The sequence below is a fragment of the Protopterus annectens genome, chromosome 14.part0 (genome assembly GCF_019279795.1).
Source record: "Protopterus annectens isolate FY-2018-M chromosome 14.part0, PAN1.0, whole genome shotgun sequence".
Lineage (NCBI taxonomy): Eukaryota > Metazoa > Chordata > Ceratodontiformes > Protopteridae > Protopterus > Protopterus annectens.
Window position 1 is genome coordinate 791,490,597 of NC_056748.1, and position 19,282 is coordinate 791,509,878.

A 19,282-nucleotide genomic window follows, 5' to 3' on the forward strand; every position below is an offset into this window, starting at 1 on the left:
AAGCCATGGTCTCAAGCTCAATGCTAAAAAGTGCATTGTCATCCCCTTTGGTAAAAACTCTGTACCCATGAACTACCACATAGGCGGTAGTCTACTTAACACCGAAAGTGTGATAAGAGACCTTGGGACACAGGTGGACAATAGTCTCTCCTTTGATAATCACATTGCCACAGTGGTCAGGAAATCCTTCTACGTGGCACACCTCATCACAAAAGGTTTCTCATCCAGAAAAAAAGAGGTCATTCTTCCCCTCTACTCATCACTCATTAGACCCATTATAGAGTACAACGCCCCTTTTGGTATGTACCTCACAAGACATCTACAACTGGAAAGGCCGCAGAAATACCTCACAAAGAGGATTACTGGCCTCAAACAGATGCCCTACGCAGACCGACTCAAAAGACTTCAGCTTTACTCCGTCCCATATCGCCTACTCAGAGGCGATCTCTGCCTAACATACAAAGCTATGTCAAACCCAGAGCTGTTGAACATGCTCCACTTTAAGAAATCCCAATCCCTCCGAGCTACACGCTCTAGGGACCTAAACCTTGTCATAAGATGAACTGTAGCATAATTAAGTACAGGAATCTGTATTTTATAGATGTGAGTTGGTGGCGAAGTAGCAATGAAGAAGGAAACAAAAAGTTGCAAGACAGTACAAGATTCAGTGATGGTGGATTCTGAAAGCTGGAAGAGGATAGGTAAGGAGAGAAGTATATTCAATAAAAGAAGACAGGCAGGTGGTCCTGGTATCTTCCCTGGAATGTAAGGTACAGCCAGGTATTAAAGGCTAGAGTACAATAATGTAGCCCAAATAAGACATGAGGGTTTATTTGGGAAAAGATACAATGTGGAACAGGCATTAATAGGGAGTGTTGTGATTATAAAAGGATATAATGCAAAGCAGTAAGTGAGGGAGAAAGTTGGGAATGGGCTAGAAGTTATACAGACATGGGAAAGTAGGAAACAAGAAACAAAAGTGTATGTACAAAAGTAGAAAACTCATTTGGGAAAGGTTTTGGAATAAGAGTCACACGTGAAATATGTATGTAGGAAGTATAATTTTAGAGTAAGCAGGGGATGGGTGGAAACTGGAGGTAGGGTAAGGGAGCGAAGCCAAGTGTAGCAGGCTTCTGACCCTCAGGTCAATTTACAACTGAGAGCAATCAGTTTACAGCCAGAACAAAGCAATTAACAAAGAGATGCAAGTAAAACAGGTTGTCTGTCATTTCCTGAGACTAAACAACTGGCATATGCAGTACATTCTACTGGTCAAGCAAAGGAGACAATGGCCAACTTAGTTAAAGGTCACAGAGCTGGCATGTATTTATTTGATTAAAGGTAATACACAGCAAAGTTCTTCATGACAAATATGTTTACGTTAAACACTGAAAGAATTATCAGTAAACTTGTAGGTGTAGGGCCTTGCAGCAGAGCTTCTGCAATACTGAGGTCAGATGTAGTGACAGCAGGCTCTGAAATGAAAGAAAAAGGAAAAAAACTTTACTAAACTGTAAAATTATATTGAGTCAATAAAGTTAGCACTTATTATATAAAAAAAGAGCTGAGGACCACAGTAAGTCAGAGCAAGAGAATACATGGGAAATCGAGTAGAGTGATGGAAAGATGGTGTATGAAAGCAAGCTCAAAGTAATTTTAGCAGGAAGTATACTGACAGAGAACCACCGTAATGCAGTGTAAATACACAGCTGTATCAAGCAAATTATCAGAACATGGCACTACACTGATAACGCACAATATAACATCACTTAGAAAACATTCATTGGATTAACCAGTATGTCAAAACAGAGTAAATATCTATCGATCTATACCAGAACACCAGCAACTCACATTACATACATATGTGGTTAAAGGGAAACAATTCAGCATACATAAAGCTTATCCGATATGAATGAAAGTGGCACAAATATAACACACTACCAAAGTCTTTTCACTGTTTTACACAGTCTTAGAACAAACAGAAATGTAATAACACATGACACATACCTGCTCTATGAAGTAAAACAGTGACTGAGTGTAACAGGAGACAACACTGAGGGAATATTTAGCAATACATTCCACTACAGTGACAATCCCACCCTCAGGTCAATTTACAACTGAGATCAATCAGTTTACAGCCAGAACAAAGCAATTAACAAAGAGATGCAAGTAAAACAGGTTATCTGTAATTTTGGGCTTGTCAACACATTTCGAGTGCCAACATTTTAATAGGGAACCTGGCAATAACTTAAGGCAAGAGCATGCATGTTTTTTCTGCAGACTTACGAAACACTACATGAAATTCACAATCAATCTTTAATGAGCAGTATACTTTTATCAGGCTGGAGTTTTACAGTACCTCTCACCACCATGGTCCAGGGTACAATCCTAACCTCTAGTCACTGTTTATGTGGAGTCTGCATATTTTCCCTATATCTTACAGGCTCTTCTCCAGGCTCACCTGCTTCTTCCCACCCTCAAAACATGATGATTAACAAGGTACACTAACCTGTGTAGCTGGGGTTTAACAAATGAGAGGTAACAACAGGTACATGCTATATAGATTAACAGATAGATAAGCAAACAAACAAGATGCCTACCTACTAAAACACCAGTATAACCCAGTGATGGGTCAAAAGGACACTTCTCCTTTCCTTCTGATATGGAAGTCAAGTGAAATGTTTTTATATCCTGAAATATAAGCAGAAATATTTACTTAAGAACATAACATTTACTCTATATTAAGACATTCCAGTGTCGCTTTCAGGAAATAAAACAGTGAAACAGAAGCAAACTACATTTGATAACCATGCAATGTGCACTTCTCATCCAAAAAGGAATCCATGTAACATTCAACTATCACCATGCAAAGGGTAACAATCAATCGGGCAAAAAGGAATAACATTAGGCAAACATCTTAAGTTCTAGGCACATCCAAAAGGCAACACTGTGGAAAAATCTGGTCTGAATAGTTAAGACTGACCAATTTTAGTGGTCAAGATTCATAAACTATATCATAAAGAAATGTAAAAGAGGCTCAGAAACACATGCTACATTCCTTTCATGTAAATGGCTATAACCCTTGTGAATTTCTGGTAATCTACACAATATGAAGGTACAGATGTTTTCAGTATTTTGATCCAGAGGAAAGAATAAGAAGTTATGTACCTACCATAACGTTCTATGTTAGTTGTCTTCTTCTCGCCTTCTTTCTTGCTGAATGGGTTCGGATTCGGAAACTAACCTTAAAAGAGTTAAAGGAACCTTAAAGTTCTTGGTCTTGGAACAAGTCAAACATAACCCAAGAGGGGGGGATTGGAAAGCGTCTCTGGAATATAGAGAACTGCTATGGCAGTTGAAATTAAATGCCTCCAAACCCCCAGGGCTAAATGAGGCCATTAGTATAAACAGCATTTTGAAACTAAGAAGAGCCAAATTATAAATGTTTGTAGGTAGATTGTGATTTATTAGGGTATAGAAAAATCCAATAGAGTTTCAAACACATAGACATTGTCATGTGTTCAAGGTTAGTTTTGTTGATGTTTTGTTTTAACAAATGTTCAAGTAGGAAGATGGGAGGGATTACAACATATGTAATACTTACATTTCTCATGATTTTAGTTTTTATTGTTGGAATTGTTTAGGTCCTTCAGATTTTTAAAGTTCATTTTTTATAAATGTAATAGAATAGTTAGTATTGGATTTTCTAAGGTACTTGTCTTAGGTTAAAGCTCACACAATATAAATGCATGGTGGTATGGATTTGTTTAGAAATGTAAAGATTTCTTTAACTGCTTTTTTAACAATTGTATAATTGTTTAATTATCTCCAATGAGTCTTTGGTTACAAGTGCTATAAAAGCAAAGCAAAAGAACATGGGTGTGTATCTTGATAAAGCCTGGGAGGTCCTGGGTGAAAGCGCTTGATGTACATTGGATTTATTTGGTGCCGACGAATCTTTGGATTTTATTGTCGAAATAAAACTGTTTTTTATCTACCTTGGTTCTAAGCCGTGACTTTTCTACTATTTACTCGTTAGGTTCAAGGTTTTGGCTTTTCACGGTTTCTGGAGACCATGTCCAATTTGTAATGTGAAATTAAGGTATGAGGAGAAGCCCAGGTGGCTGCTGCACAAATGGAATCTATTGGCAGCATATCCTGAAAGGCTACGGATGTAGCTAATGCCCTAGTTGAATGAGCCCTAGGTCTTGAAGGTAGTTTTTGATGTCTGATCTCATAGATGAAGGTAATTGTAGAGGTGAGCCATCTAGAGTGGGATACTTTAGTAACAGGAAGGCCCAATTTCCCTTCCGCATATGACAGAAACAGTTGATCAGATTTCCTGAATTGTTTAGTCCTGTCTAAGTAATATCTAAGTTGGCGGTGAACATCCAGAAAATGTAGCTTTTGTTCCGACCTATTTGAATGGTTAGGGAAAAAGACGGGGAGTTCAATAATTTGGTTTAGGTTTGCTTGAGAGGAAACCTTAGGTAAAAAGGATGGATTAGTACAGAGGGATACCCTATCTTTGTGAAACACTAAGTAAGGAGGACGACTGCACAGAGCATGGAGTTCAGATACCCTTCTCGCTGAAGTTATAGCTACCAGAAAAAGTGTCTTCCAAGAAAGCAACTTCAGAGAACATGAAGCCGCTGGTTCGAAGGGGGGAAGGATTAAGGATGCCAGAACCAAGTTCAAATCCCATTGAGGCGGGGGATCTTTGATTGGAGGTTTGAGAAGAAATACGCCCTTTAAAAAGGCTTTACAGAGTTTGTGAGCCATGATGCTAGACTCCGAGACACCTACATGAAAATTAGATATGGCAGCCAGTTGAACTCTAATGGTAGATGCAGATGATCCTAAATGAAAGAGCTCTGCTAGAAAGTCTAGAATAGACTGGATAGGTGCAGTAAAGGGATCTATGTTTTTTGATGTTGCCCAAAAAGAGAAGCGTTTCCATTTGCTACTATAAATCTTCCGGGTAGAAGATTTATGAGAGGCTATCAAGATATCTCAGACTGAGCGAGATATTGAGGGAAGCCTGGCTAAGGTCGGAATCAGAGAAACCACGCTGTGAGGTTTAGAGAATGCAGAGATTGGTGCAGCTGACCCGATTGGTGGGTTAACAGATCTGGTACAGGGTCCAGATGCCAAGGCTGCTCCAAAAGGCAACGATGAAGAAACGGAAACCATATCTGTCGAGGCCAGTAAGGGGCAATGAGGATTCATTGTCACTCTCAAAGCGATGGCTTTCTGAATTAGTTGAGATATCAGTGGAAAAGGCATATAGAAGTCCCCGGGGCCAATCGTGGACTAGAGCGTCTCTGGTGGGATGGCCTGGTAACGGGAAGAGAGTGAAGAAGTCGTGACACTTGCTGTTTTGGGGAGTAGCAAAAAGATCGCAGCAAGGGTGGCTCCATCTTAGGAATACTTCTTCTAGAACTGATTTCTTCAGAGACCACTCGTGGGGCATGAGAATTGCCCTGCTCAACTTGTCTGCAATCACGTTGGATTTCCCGGGAATGTGTGTTGCTATCAGAAAATGCTGAGAAGAGATCGCCCATTGCCAAAGTCTGAGTGCCTCTCGACATAAAGGGTATGATCTGGTTCCGCCTTGTTTGTTGATGTACCACACTACGGACATGTTGTCCGTCTGAATTGCAATAGTCCCAGTGGGAAGAGAGTCGTGAAGGGCTTGCAACGCTAAAAGCACTGCTCTCATCTCTAAGACATTTATGTGCAAGTGGCATTCGAAAGGTTGCCATGTGCCTTGGACTGTCCTTCCCTGATAATGCCCCCCCCACCCGATCAGGGAGGCGTCTGTTGTCAACGTGGCGACTGGGGGGGGGAGTGAAGGGTCTTCCTCGGAGAACCTGAGGTGATGTGATCCACCAAGACAGTTGATTCTTGCATGATTGAGTTATCAATATGGTATGGGACATCGGGAGCTGTTGGAAGGACCATTGAGTTAACAGCATCCATTGGTGGATCCTCATGTGGAAGCGAGCTAAGGGGAGAAGGGGAATAGTTGCTGCAATGAGTCCTAACACCTTCAAAACTAGTCTGGCTTTGACTTTGTTGCACTGTAAGAGAAGGGAAACTTGTTTTCGAATGTCTGACACACTCTGCTCTGTGAGTCTGGCTGAAAGATTGAGTGTGTCTAAGGTGGCGCCTATAAAGGTAATAGATTGACAAGGCCGATTTTTCAAAATTTATTGAAATGCCTAGAGCTTGGCAAGTTTGGATGGTGAAGTCCCTGGATAGAAGAAATTGATGTCTGGTGGTGGCGGTAAGGAGCCAGTCGTCTAAATATAGAAACACCTGGAATCCTTGACGTCTCAAGTGAGCCGCGACCACTGCCATGCATTTGGTAAACACACGGGGGGCTGTAGTGAGACCAAAGGGCAGGGCTCTGAACTGGTAGTGACTGGCTCCCAGCCTGAAGCGGAGAAATCTTCTGGAGCGTCTGTTCATCTTGATATGGTAGTATGCGTCTTGAAGATCTATCGAGCACATCCAATTGTCCTGACCCAAGAAGGGTAGAATGGACTGTAGCGTGACCATCCGGAATTTTGTTTTCCTGACATACTTGTTTAAGTTGCTAAGATCCAGTATGGGTCTCCAGTCCCCTGTTTTCTTTGGTACCAAAAAGAATTTGGAGTAGATTCCGGATCCTTGCTGGTCTGCTGGGACTGATTGGATAGCTCTTTTTGATAGCAGCTTTGAAATTTCTAATGCTGCTTGTTCCCTTAGACTGGGTGGAATGTCTGGAAGGGATCCTTTGGGTTGGGATGGGATGTGAATAAAGGGAATTTTGTAACCCTCGGATATGATCGACTGTACCCATTTGTCTTGAGTAAGGGAAAGCCAGGCTCTTGGGTACAGGGATAACCTTCCCCCGACTGCCTCCGAAGGTGGGCAGCCCCTCAGGGATGCTGAAAGGGTTTATCAGAGAACGTTTCTCTGCTACACTGGTTTTGCAGACCTCCTCTGCCTCTAGGGCGGCGTCTATTGTTATTCCCCCCTCTGCCTCTAGAGGGGAATCGACCTTGTGCGTCAGATGAGACTCCCTGGGATTGTTTACGGAACCACATCTTTCCTCCCCTCTGACCTTTGGGATAGGGTCTAGAAGGGGTAGAAAAACGGACTCCTACGGCAGAGAGAGTCTTACCTTCTACCTCACACCTGGTCAATGTATCCTTCACCTGTGGACCAAACAAGGATGATCCATCAAAGGGAGAATTGGTGAAGGACGCCTTGAAAGGGTCCGCAAAGTTGCACAGCCGCATCCAGGCATGACGTTGTAAGGCAACACCTGTGCCTGCGGCTCTACTCGCCCCATCCGCAGCATATGAAATAAGCCGCATGGAGGAGTTAACGATGGAATTCAGGGTTGCCAACTGGGAGTTCATTCTGTCTTGGAACCCCTCAGCTGTAGGATCCTTTATCACTTCACTCATATCCTTGAGTAAATCTCTCTGGAGATGAGTGAAGTGGCATAAGTAGTTCAGCGACCGCATTGAAAAGGTCGCTGATGAGAACATCCGCTTACCGTACCTGTCCATTGTCCTAGATTCCTTATTAGGAGGATGGACAGGAACCGAAGGATCGGCTAACTCCTTCTTAGTGGCCGCGGCTCACCACCATGGCATCAACGGGGACACCTTTGGATAAAAAATCTTTATCTCTAGGGGCAGTAATAAACTTAGATGGCCTCCTCAGGGTGGGTTCCACTGAATCAGGAGCCGTCCAGGCCTTCCTTGCCACCACTTCCATAAGAGGGTCAAAGGGAGGGGACACCCAGGAGGTAGAAGGGCGAGAGCCAAAAGCCTCAAGATATACTGACTCATCCTCCGAAGGGTTAAGGGCTGGCCAGTTCCCCCTCTGTTTCAGGATCTCAAGGATGTCAGCAAAAGAGACATCCTCAGATGGGGATCGAGGGGAACCTTCAGATTCCTCTAAGTCAGTGTCAGAGGTGATAGACTCAGGGGAGTCAATGTGCTTCATCTTGCACTGCCTCTTCCTAGGGGCATCTCCTACCAGGTCAGGAGAGGCCTCGGAAGAGGAGGAAATTCCCAATGGGGAAACTTGAGGAGTTGGCTCTCTGTGGTCTAATGCAAGGGGGTGGGTAGAAATCACCGCAGGCACTGAAGATGGAGGGGCTGACGGAGCTGACTGTGGGGCAGACCCTGGTTCTAGCACGCTCCGCATGACCTCGAAGGCACCCCTATCAGGCAAGGCCGGAGGTCCCCGCTCCGAAGAGACAAAGACACCCCCGGCACCGACAGGGACGGCTCCGAGGCCGATGTTGGAGCTGAACTCACCAGCGCCGCAGCCCCGAGAGGGAGAGCGGGGTCGGACAAGGGTCCGATGCCACTCGCCCCCTCGGAGCCGACGAGGGAAGCTCGGCGCCGAGATCCCTCCAAGGAGGAGATCGGAGCAGACGACGGAGCCGAAAGGGAAGGTATCGGATCCGACGCACCGACAGTCATGGCTCCGACGAGCCCTGGCTCCGAACTCAAAGGAGTCGGAGGAGGAATACATTGGGGAACGGAAATAGCCACTGACTGCTGAGTCGGGCTATGAAGCATTTGAGCCAGTGCCTCGGACTTGAGAAGTCTACTCACTACCCTTTGCAAATCGTGGTCAGATAGCCTGGAAGACCGTGAGGAATGTGTTCTATGGCTCCGTTCAGAAAGAAGAGGGGATCCTGGTGCCGAGTGCATGGAGCCGATAGAGGGGGATCTAGATCTCTTCCTAGAAGGTTGCTCCGATAAGAGTATCGGAGCCAACGGAGTCTTATCAACCTCGGCTCCAGCCGGAGCTGAGGTAACAGTATGAGGCTTGGAAACATCGGCTCCGGCCGGAGCCGATGTCGAAGCAGACTTTTCCTTTCCAGAAGTCGACTCAGAAACCGGAGCCGACTGTTTGGAAGTCTTAGAAGGCTTCCCGGACACAGACTGAGTCGGGGGGCCTTCAGGCTTTAATAAGCCACGCAAGATTAATTTATTCTTGCGTTCCTGCAGGACTCTAGGGCTAAAACCATGGCAAACAGCACAAGAGTCCTGCAGGTGCAAAGGTCCCAGCAATACACACAAGAAGTGTGACCGTCTGTCAGAGACATTTTCTGACAGCACGAGTCACACTTCTTAAAGCCTGAGACCTTAGATTCCTTAGACATAATAAAAGGTCCAAGAAAACACACACTCACACACACACAGGCCTTAAAAAAAAAATTACCAGTCACTCAAGGGGACTAGAAGAAGGAGGGGGAAGGGGCCCAAGGCCTAAAACTAAAGGGGAATAAAAGAAGGAATTAAGGGCAACAAAGTTGTCGAACCAGGAAAAAGGGAATTTAAAACTAAAGGTTTTAGTAAAAAAAGGTACTAGGGGGTCTAAGAATTGAAAAATTTAGAATTAAATTCTTCACTAACCTGCCAGAGCCGGTAGAAAAAGCACCTCGTCAGCTAAGCGGCAAACGAGATCTGAGTAGTTACCGCCTAGCATTGTGGGATATAGGGGAGCCTCGAGCTGGTGGAATTAGCTCTTGAGCTTTAGTATTGGCCGAGTCGGAGCCGAGGATTGGCTCCGAACCCATCCAGCAAGAATGAAGGCGAGATAGACAACTTAACATCAGGAGTTATACATTTGCTCATTTTTGCCACACAACAGCCATGGTTTAAAAGGCTAACTGCAGTTATAACAGCTTTTATACAGATATACAGTTGTGTGTGTGTGTGTGTGTGTGGGGGGGGGGTTAATGGCACAGAATAATACCATCATTACACACGCACACAAAACAAATCACAATGCAGTATGTTGAACTCTAGTTAATTTGGGCACTGAAAAAAACTGCACTGTTCTTGCTTATTACAGGAAAATAACATGTTTTTTTCTCGACAACTGTAGCAGATGAATCAAATTTCAATGAAAGATTTGATGCACAAGTGTTCTGTAGAAAATAACACATTAACTTGCTTAAGTTTGCAGTACATTAACATGGGATTACTGATATCGCAGAACATTTGTCACCACTGAATTCACCCTGCCTGTTAAAATGGAGGGGCAAGATCACAACTTTTATCAGTGCTTCTCTGTTTTTCTCTCAAGCTTCTTGTAGTTCTTTTCTCTTGTCAAACTCGCTGTCTCCCATAATTTTACTCCTAGGTATTTTGCTCTTGGCCTCATTGGTATGCTTATCCCAATTCTTGCAACTCCTTGATCCATGCATGCTCCTATTTTTACCACCACTTCTTTCTTTAGGTTACACTCGAGCCCTACCTCTTGGCTGAAGGTTTCAAATTTCTTCACAACTATGTCTGCTGCTCTCTTTGTATCTTCTTCTAGCAGGATGCAGTCTTCTGCGAGTAAGAGGCACTTAGCCATTCTTGCAATTCTAGTTCTTGTAGTGCCTCCTTTACCTCACTGGCTCTCACTGGCCAGGACTTCCACTGCTAGGATGAAAAGGCTTCGGGATCATTGCCATCCCTGTCTTATGCCCCTTTGGATTAAGATCCATTGTGTGTATTCCCTAATGATCCTTACCTTTGCTAATGGGCTTGTATACATTGCTTTTATCCAATACCTTAATGCCTCCTCCTCTCCCCATTCTTTCACAATTTGGAATGTAAAATCCCATTTTAATGAGCCAACTGCTTTTTTTCATGTCAAACAGTATTATTCTTGCATCTTGTTTCCTTGATTCCTCCGGCTTTCCATGAAGCTAAACTCCTCCCAACAGCTGTTCACTGATGTTCTCCCTTTTATAAAAACAGTTTGCTCTATCCCACATGTGTTTTGGAAAAGACTTTCTCAATTCTTTTAGCTAGATTTTTGCTAGTATTTTCTCATCTGTGTTTTTAGGGATATTGGTCAGTGTGTGCACTCAACAGTTATTTCACCTTTTTCTTTGGGTATCAAGATTATTCTTTCTGATTCCATGGTATTGGGGAGAATACCCTCTTCTATACCCACGCTGTATACCACTGCTAGCTCCTCTTCTATTTCTGTGCTTACTAGTTTGTAGAATTAAATGGGGTATCCATCCTGACCCACTGCTTTGCCTCCCTTTAACTCTTTTATTGCGACTTATTTCTAATCTTGCTATCAGCCCATCTAGTTCATCCTTTTCTCCCTCTGAGACCATCAAAACTTTCAAATTCATTGTTCCAAGCCTTTTCAAGTGCATATTTTCTTTATACATCTGCTGGAAGAAGCTCCTTATTTCCTCCTTTTCTTCTTCTTCTCCCTTAACTAATTGCCCAGCTCTTGTTCTACCACTTGGTGATCCATTTTTCTCATCATTTTGTTTTAAGTCACCTTGCCAAAGCCTTTCCTACTTTCTTCCCTTGCAACTACTAGACTTCTTACTTTTCAGTTATTTTCTTTTGCTGTATGTTTTTTCTAGGCTTTCTGTATTGCATCTGATCCTGAGTTCTTACTCATGGTTTCTGCCTTATCCATCTCCTTTTCTATTTTTGTAGATCCTGCTACCACCACCTTCTTAGGTTGTCTTCTTTGTTTTTCCTGTATTTCCCTGCCTCATGCATTATCCAACCGCTTCTTGCCAATTTCTTCACATCCCACTGTTGTTCTTTCATCTCTAGTTTGTTTTCCTGGATTTCTATCATGATTCTCCAAAAAAGGATAAAAAAAAACACAGGAGAAAAGCAAATTTCGAAAATTGCTCTTCTCCTTAAAACTGCCTTTGTACAAGGCCCACCTGCTCTCCTTCATGTGGAGAGGCAACCCCCAAATGACCCCCGAACATCAACTCTGAGATCACCATTCCTCATAAAAAAGGAAATATTCTTAGAAATGTCATCTCGGACTTAGTATAAGTCCAATCTTTCAGCCTTTCAGTCGCCCTCACTCTAGAAGGTCTCAGGATTTCAAATGGTTATCCCCTTTTTTCCATTTTGAGGCATCCTATTTCCACTGCCATTGTGGTATCTTTCCCTTTTCTGTCTGTACCTCCATTAGTACTGGAGCATGGTTGTAGATAGATCTGTCTAGTATTTAAATTTTCACTCTCTTTTTTTGCAACCTCTAATCTCACCAGAAACCAGCCTAGCCTGCTTCCATCTCTATGCCTTCTAGTAAAAGTGATTTTTTTCTCTTGTCTCTCTCTTCATATGTCAACCACCCTCCATTACTCATCTATTTAGTCATTTTGTTTAACTGCACTGTATTCCTTCTTCTCCCATTTTCGGTTCAGATCTGGATTTATTGTTGCATTGTATTCTCCTTGAATACATTCCATTTGCACCAAAGTTAGACAGGTTTCAGGCTGCAAAGAATTATTCAGTGTCATCATATGTTGCATATGTGTCTCTTAGTTTCCATTTCTGTCCCTCTGTTCCCTCCTCCTATAACCAACTCCAGCTTTCTTCACTCCTCTTCAGTCTTTCTCTTACTGATATCACTTTCCTGACGAGAATGGCAACTCGCTCCCCCATGTGATCTGCCTCCCCTACAGTGTAGTCTCTCTGTCAGACTTTCTAGTTACTGGACCTTTAATTTGGTCTCCTGTAGCATGCAAACATTAACTTCTTCTCAGATACATGTTTTGATAATTCTACCTTTCTTAATTGGGTTTGACATTCCTCCCACATTCCAGGTCATGACTTTTTAAGTTCTGGTTTGTCTCTTTCCCATTTCATCCCCTTGGGCTATACAGACATTCTCCCCACTAACAGTCCTTGGGTGCAGTGTGTACCTATGCCCATCAGTGTGTTTGACAATCTTCCTGTTTGCCTCTCTCTTTTCCGGTCTTTCTTTTCTTCCTCTTATTATGAATGGAGTCTCACTTTTCTTCTGTCATTGCTGTTACTTCTTCTACAGTACAGTTTCCTTCAATCCTTCTGTGCTACTTCTTTCCCTATGTTCATTTATTTATGTCTACACTCTCTCTCTATTGTCTTTGCCCCTCTTTCTGTATTTCCCCTTTCTTCTTTTTTCCTGCCTCCTGCCCCTTTCTCCCACATATGGTGTTCAATACTAATGGTAAATCTCGAAAAAAAAGGAAAGGCACTCAAGGTAACCAAAAACACAATAGATAGTGCCAATAGTGTGTGAAGAAACGAACGATGATGAATTCCACAATAGATTTATTCAAAAAAAATGCAATATCTCCACACAAAACACTCAGTAATTGCACATAAGCATGAACGTCTTTACACAACATGCGATCGGATGAAGTCTGGAATACGGAGACGAAAACGCATGTTGTGTAAAGGTGTTCATGCTTATGTGCAAGTACTGAGTGTTTTGTGTGGAGATATTGCATTTTTTGGAATAAATCTATTTTGTACTAATGGTACATCTGTTTCCTTTTACCATTTTATGACACTGTTGTATGTGCCACAATTTTATAACTTGCCTTATTACTTTACACTGCTTTGTCTATATTATTTATGTCTTTTGATATGAGAAAAAAGATGTTAGCACATGCACACACACACACACACACACACACACACACACACACACACACACACACACACACACACACACACACACACCTGTCAACTCAGTCTCGTGGAATGTCCGTTACATTCTGCTTCATTGCAGATATACTATGTGGAATCCAGTTAATTTAGCTCAGTGTGCCACATATGTTGGTGAACGTTTTTGTCTGGATTGCCAGTGCGTCCTCCAAACTTTTTAGAGCAGTGTTGTTTTTGCATCTTTTTCCTCAACAGTTTCTAAACATGCTACCCCTCCTTCATTGACAGTTCTTATTTTATTGTACCTTTTAGATTCTCCTATCGAGTCCTGGTTTGTTTTTTGTATTCTGTAACTTTGCGCATCTATTTCCAGTGTTTACAATTCTTGGTTTCCCATTCCATCCTTGTCCTTTTTACACCTGCTTGCGGACCTTCTTTCTTGTTACTTCTCCACTGCTCTAACTGGTCAAACCTGCTCCACTTAGTTTACAGTTCTTGCAGCAAATTCTTGATGAAATGCTGCTTGGAAAGGAAGAAAGAAAGGCAAAGAAAAGGTATGTGTGGTTTAAGTAACTGGTCTCTTTTGTCCATTCATTAATTTAGCTTTTCCTTAGAGTCTGCTTCTCAAATGGGTTTGAATCTGTTGATTTAACAGAGGAATTATCAGAAGTGTTTGGAAATCCTTTGAATGTTGCAGGCAAGGCGGTGACCACTGTGGATTATGTGGGAGTGCTTCTACCTTTGTTCTTGCGCAGTGGGCTCAAGACGCTTTCTGTGAGGACTAGAATCCTTCAGGTTTGTCTGACCTTTTCCATGGGGTTGACTTGTGGCTGCAGTCTTTGCTGAGGTAACTAGTTAATGCATTCTTATCTTTCCTTCTGGTGTGTTTCATTAGCGGTCTGTTGTATGGGGCTAACTAGGTTATAGTCATAGCTCTCAACTGTCCACATTTTCAATTCATAGTTTTGGTCTGTTCCACATATTTGTGGTTTTCTAGCAAATCACAAAGGATGAAGGTCACTAAATAATGACATACATTTGAGTTTCACACTTATTTTACATTTCATATCCTTCAGAAAATATATGCCAACATAAATCATATTATTCTAGCAATGTTCTAAGTTTAAAAGAGTAATATTTAAAATCTGTCCCTATTTTTGGGCCTTTGTTCCCCCACTTATTTTAGGCTTTGCCCAGATTTCTTGCACTAACAGGTTGAGAGGTATGGTTACAGTTTGTCTTTGTGATCTGTTGTGAGGGATTATAAGCCCATTTCACCAAGTCCGTACTTTTTTTATTACTTTGTGTTGTAGCTCGTTTATTCAACTGCTGCCATTCATACCAGTTATCCCTCCTGTTCCAGCTGTTGTTTCTATTGTTTTGTCTTACTGAATGTTGCCTTCTCTCTCCTTTCTTTGACTCTACTCCTACTGGCTTTCTATTCTCTTTTTCTGTTTTCTCAGTCCTATGACTTTGACGTTTTCCACCCTCTGTTATCTCTGTGGGTCCTTCAGGACATTACTTTCTTGGATTTTGCCAGTACTCCATCTCCATCTTCCCATTGTTATGCTGTTGGTTATTGTGCTTCCACTGTCTGTGTCCTTTTCTGGGTCATAATCTGGCATCTGCTACATTTGCTGATCCACTTGATTAGCTGTTGCATCTTCAATTTTATCTTTTTTATTGTGGGGGTATGTGACCTCTTCATACCTTTCAATTGTCCAGATTTTCGCAGAATGCCCAGATTTTTGTCTCATATTCTTGGTTTGTTCCTCATAAAATTTGTGGTTTTCTGACAAATCACTAAGAATAGAAGACACTGAATAATGACATACATTTGAGTTTCAGACTGCATATCCTGCAGAAAATTCACGCCAATGCAAAACCTTTATTCTATCAACTAAGTATGTAAAGACAATATTTAAAAATTGTCCTGATTTTTGGGCCTCTGTCCCCCAATTATCTTTGGCTTTATCCAGATTTCTTGCTGTAAGAGGTTGAGAGGTATAGACCTCTTCTGCTGATGCACTACAGGTTTTTCTTTTGTACAGGGTATTGTTTACCTCCATCTCTTCTGCTCTTGGGTCTTGTTATTCCCGTAGCTCTATGTCCAACTCTAGAAGATCCAGGTCTTTTTTGGGGTTTTTAGAATGGCTTGATGCGATATTTATCAGTAACTTTGTTGGAAACTGGAGTTTGGAGCTTACTCCTCTTGTTTTCAGCTCTTCTCTTATTATGTTGTGTTATTGTATTTGTTGATGCAGTTTTGCTGAGTAGTCAGCACTCACTCTTTTTCGGATGTCTTTTGCCATCTGGCCCATTAACTTTGTTAGCATTCCTGAAGATCCATTCTTTTATTGCGAACAATGCAGCTTGCATAGCACATCTTGGCTTGTCCCCAGCCCCGAGTGACGTCTCCAGGTGCATCTGCAGTTATCTCCTACTGCTCCTCTAGGCGTCAAATAGTACTTGCTTATACTTGCATTAATAATTCCAAAACTATGCTACATACAACATTTCAGAATATTTTATCTTTAAGCATACATGATGGCAAACACAACTGTATTGATATTTGACCTCTGTCCATGAGTATTTGTTAGAATTGTAAGATGATAACTTCATTTTTAAAGGCTCAGGCCACACCCACTAGGACTTAAAGGTACACACTCAAAACAGTTGAACTGGAGTGAATGAGTTAAAATCTTCCTGTTCTGTGGATTCTGTCTCTTTCTAGATTCAGTTCTTCAAATGGCTTTAACTGTGATTTTTATTAGTTTTTTTAAAAAGTTACTCAACTCTTCCCCAGTTATTATTTTGCTGATTCCGACAATTCTTAGGTTTTACCTCCTGGGCCTATTTTCCTGCATATCCATTTTATTCTTCAATTTTGCCACTTCCCTTGGATACTCTCTCTCTACCAACTGTATTACTCTTCCTATGAACACTGCTAGGTTCTCTCCTTTCTTCTGTTCCATTGTTTTGTCTTTTTATGGATTGTTTACTGCCTTTATTTTGCTGTGCTGTCCATTTTGCTCTATACTTCTGAGTGTTATTCCCCTAGGCCAAGCAATAGCTCTGGATTAGACAGTTCTTTATTAGCTCCTCCCAGGAATCACCATCACAGATCCATTTTCACATGGAAAAGCACATAACTTGAGACAAAGCCTTCAGTTGTCATACAACATTATGGTAACTGTCAAAAGTACTATACATCTGACTACAATGTCCAATTTCTAGACTGGCTTCCAAACTCGGTAAACCTAAGTGAATTATTCACAAACTGAAGGTTACCTACACCGACAAAGATGACCAAACCAAACTACCATCCACTGAATAAAAACAGTTATGAAAGGTACCTTTGCTTGTAAAATCAATAATCCCCATTAAAACAAATGTTTAAGTTGAAGCAAAGCACACAAAAAATTCTACTTCCATTTACTCTACTTAAAATCATTGCTAAGATCACTGTTTCTTGGTGAAAAAATAAATCCACCATTTGCAGTATTTCAACAGCTCTGGAATGATTTTTGGAAAAATGAATACTAACCTTCAGGGTGGCTGGCTGGGACAGCTGCAGTACTGCATTGTTTAGCGTTGTTGCCTCACAGCAAGAGATACTCCTGTTCGAGTCTCAGTTGGAGTGTCTCCTGTGCGGAGTCTGCATGTCCTCCCTGCAGTCGTGTGGGTTTCCCACGGGTGCTCCGTTTTTCTCCTACATTCAAAGACATGCAGTAGTTGGACTGGACACACTAAATTGGCCATAGATGTGAGTGAGTGGTACGAATGAACTGCGGCAGGGCTAGCCACCCGGCAGTGTAAACCTTGGCACAAGATGACTGTTACTGTTGAAATGACACCCCAATGCCACATTAAAAATGGGAAAAGGGGTTGAGGATGGATGGATGGAATACTAACCTTTAGCTTGTCAGACTCTCAGAAGCACTATTCTTTGCTTCTCTTCCCTTGTGTCGGCTGACAAACATCTACCAACGAGTCCAAGGCTCATTTGTTCCCCAGTGTGGTGAAAGTCAGTGGAGGTGGTGTGTCCAGGCAGCCATGAAGGGAGTTTGTTAACTCATTCCCTGCCATCGATAATGGTAAGGAACTTTCTTATTATGGTACTAACCCCACCTCTTACAGATCCAACAAGTATGGTGCTAAGACTGGGGACACACCGTACCAGCCAGTGACTCATGCATCTTCTCATATATATAATATGGTTTACCTTCAAAATGTTGACGGTCAGAACATCAAACCCGCTTCCATGAACTCCAAACTGTGCCTTCTTAAAACCTTGAATGCCAATGTTCCAAACCACAAAACCTCACCCCCTTTTTGACCCATGTTAGCACTTGTCTGTAGGTGTGGCGTGGTCGGAAATGTCAATTTTGGAATTTGTGAAGTTTCCATGGTTCAGGTTTTACTGAACCGTTTCAGTGGTGTAGCCGTTCGACTATGTACAATCAACATTTTAAAGTTAAACCATACAATATATATATATATATATATATATATATATATATATATATATATATATATATATATATATATATATAATATATGTTATTTCGAGTCTACCCTCATCTGCATCTCTGACAGCATCTCTGAACTTCATACTCTTACCAAACAGACCGTCCTCCCTACTGAACAGTGGCTAACCAATAACCTACTGATCCTCAACCCCAAAAAGGCCAAACTGTTACTATTTCTTCCCCACTCTCTCTTACCACAAATCCACCTTTACTATCACTTCCTTAAATAACACTACTATCAAACCTGAAACTCAAACTAAATTTCTAGGGGTCATCATCGATGACTAACTGAAAGTCAATACACACTTACTACATAGTATAAAAAAAAGACTCACCAGAAACTAGGTCTTCTATATAAAAACAAAAGACATCTAACACCCAATGCTAGACTATCCCTTGCTCAAGCTTTTCTCCTTCCCTCCCTTCTTTATACTGCCCCTATACTTACCCATATCCAAACTACTACCTTAAACAAACTCCAACAAACTTACCATACGATAGCTAGATTTGTCACAAACTCTCCATATAATGCACACCACTGCTTATCCCTTAACTATCTACAATGGCTCGAAGTCCCTCACTTACTGCAGCTATCTCAACTTCAAATGCTACACTCCCTTCTCTACAAACCTTCATCCTGCCCTGCTCTCTCTTCTCTCATCTCAATCTATTCTCCTCCCCGTACTCTTCACACCTCTAACCAACTACTACTACAAACCTATAAACCCAAAAAAACTACCGGCAAATACCTCTACAAATCCTCCATTGCCCGAGCCTGGGACAAACTTACCAGGGACATCTGTTCCACCATTCACCCATCCCATTTCAAAGAAAAACAAGACTCACCTACTAAACTCTAAAATCTGTCCATGCCAATACCCCCCTTTTTCAACTTATATGTCCAAATTATGCCAGTCTTTTTTCTCCCCGAATCTCTGATACCTGAACTGACAAATCACACCAGTAATGTAAATATGTAATTACACTCTTACCCTGCCTTTTAAATTTTTTGTTTTGTTAAACTTATCTATTGTTAAATCAGTTTTTATCATATTCAACACTGTATAAATTTTCTTTAAGTAATATCATCTGTTATTGTAAACTGTGCATTTAAAAGACCTACTTAGCAAATGTATAATTTTTATTGTAAATTGCTGTGCTTCATGGAGCTTTTCTCCTCGGGTCTCCACTGAAAATGGGTCCTAAGCCCAGAAGGACTAACCCGGTTAACAAATGTCAATAAATAAATAAATAAACTATTTAATATGTGGTTTACATGGGAGACATGATAGGTAGATTTTA

The 19,282-nt window shown here is 41.7% G+C and overlaps 1 protein-coding gene across 2 annotated transcripts in view; it reads right to left on the bottom strand.

The window, feature by feature from the left end:
- The window catches only part of SEMA4G (semaphorin 4G), a 1,755,375-nt gene that overhangs the window by 911,403 nt on the left and 824,690 nt on the right, over positions 1–19,282 (bottom strand). For both annotated transcript variants that reach the window (XM_044056541.1, XR_006362793.1), the window contains exon 6: positions 2,601–2,691. In XM_044056541.1, coding sequence (XP_043912476.1) covers positions 2,601–2,691 — 91 coding nt within the window. The remainder of the gene's footprint in view (positions 1–2,600; positions 2,692–19,282) is intronic.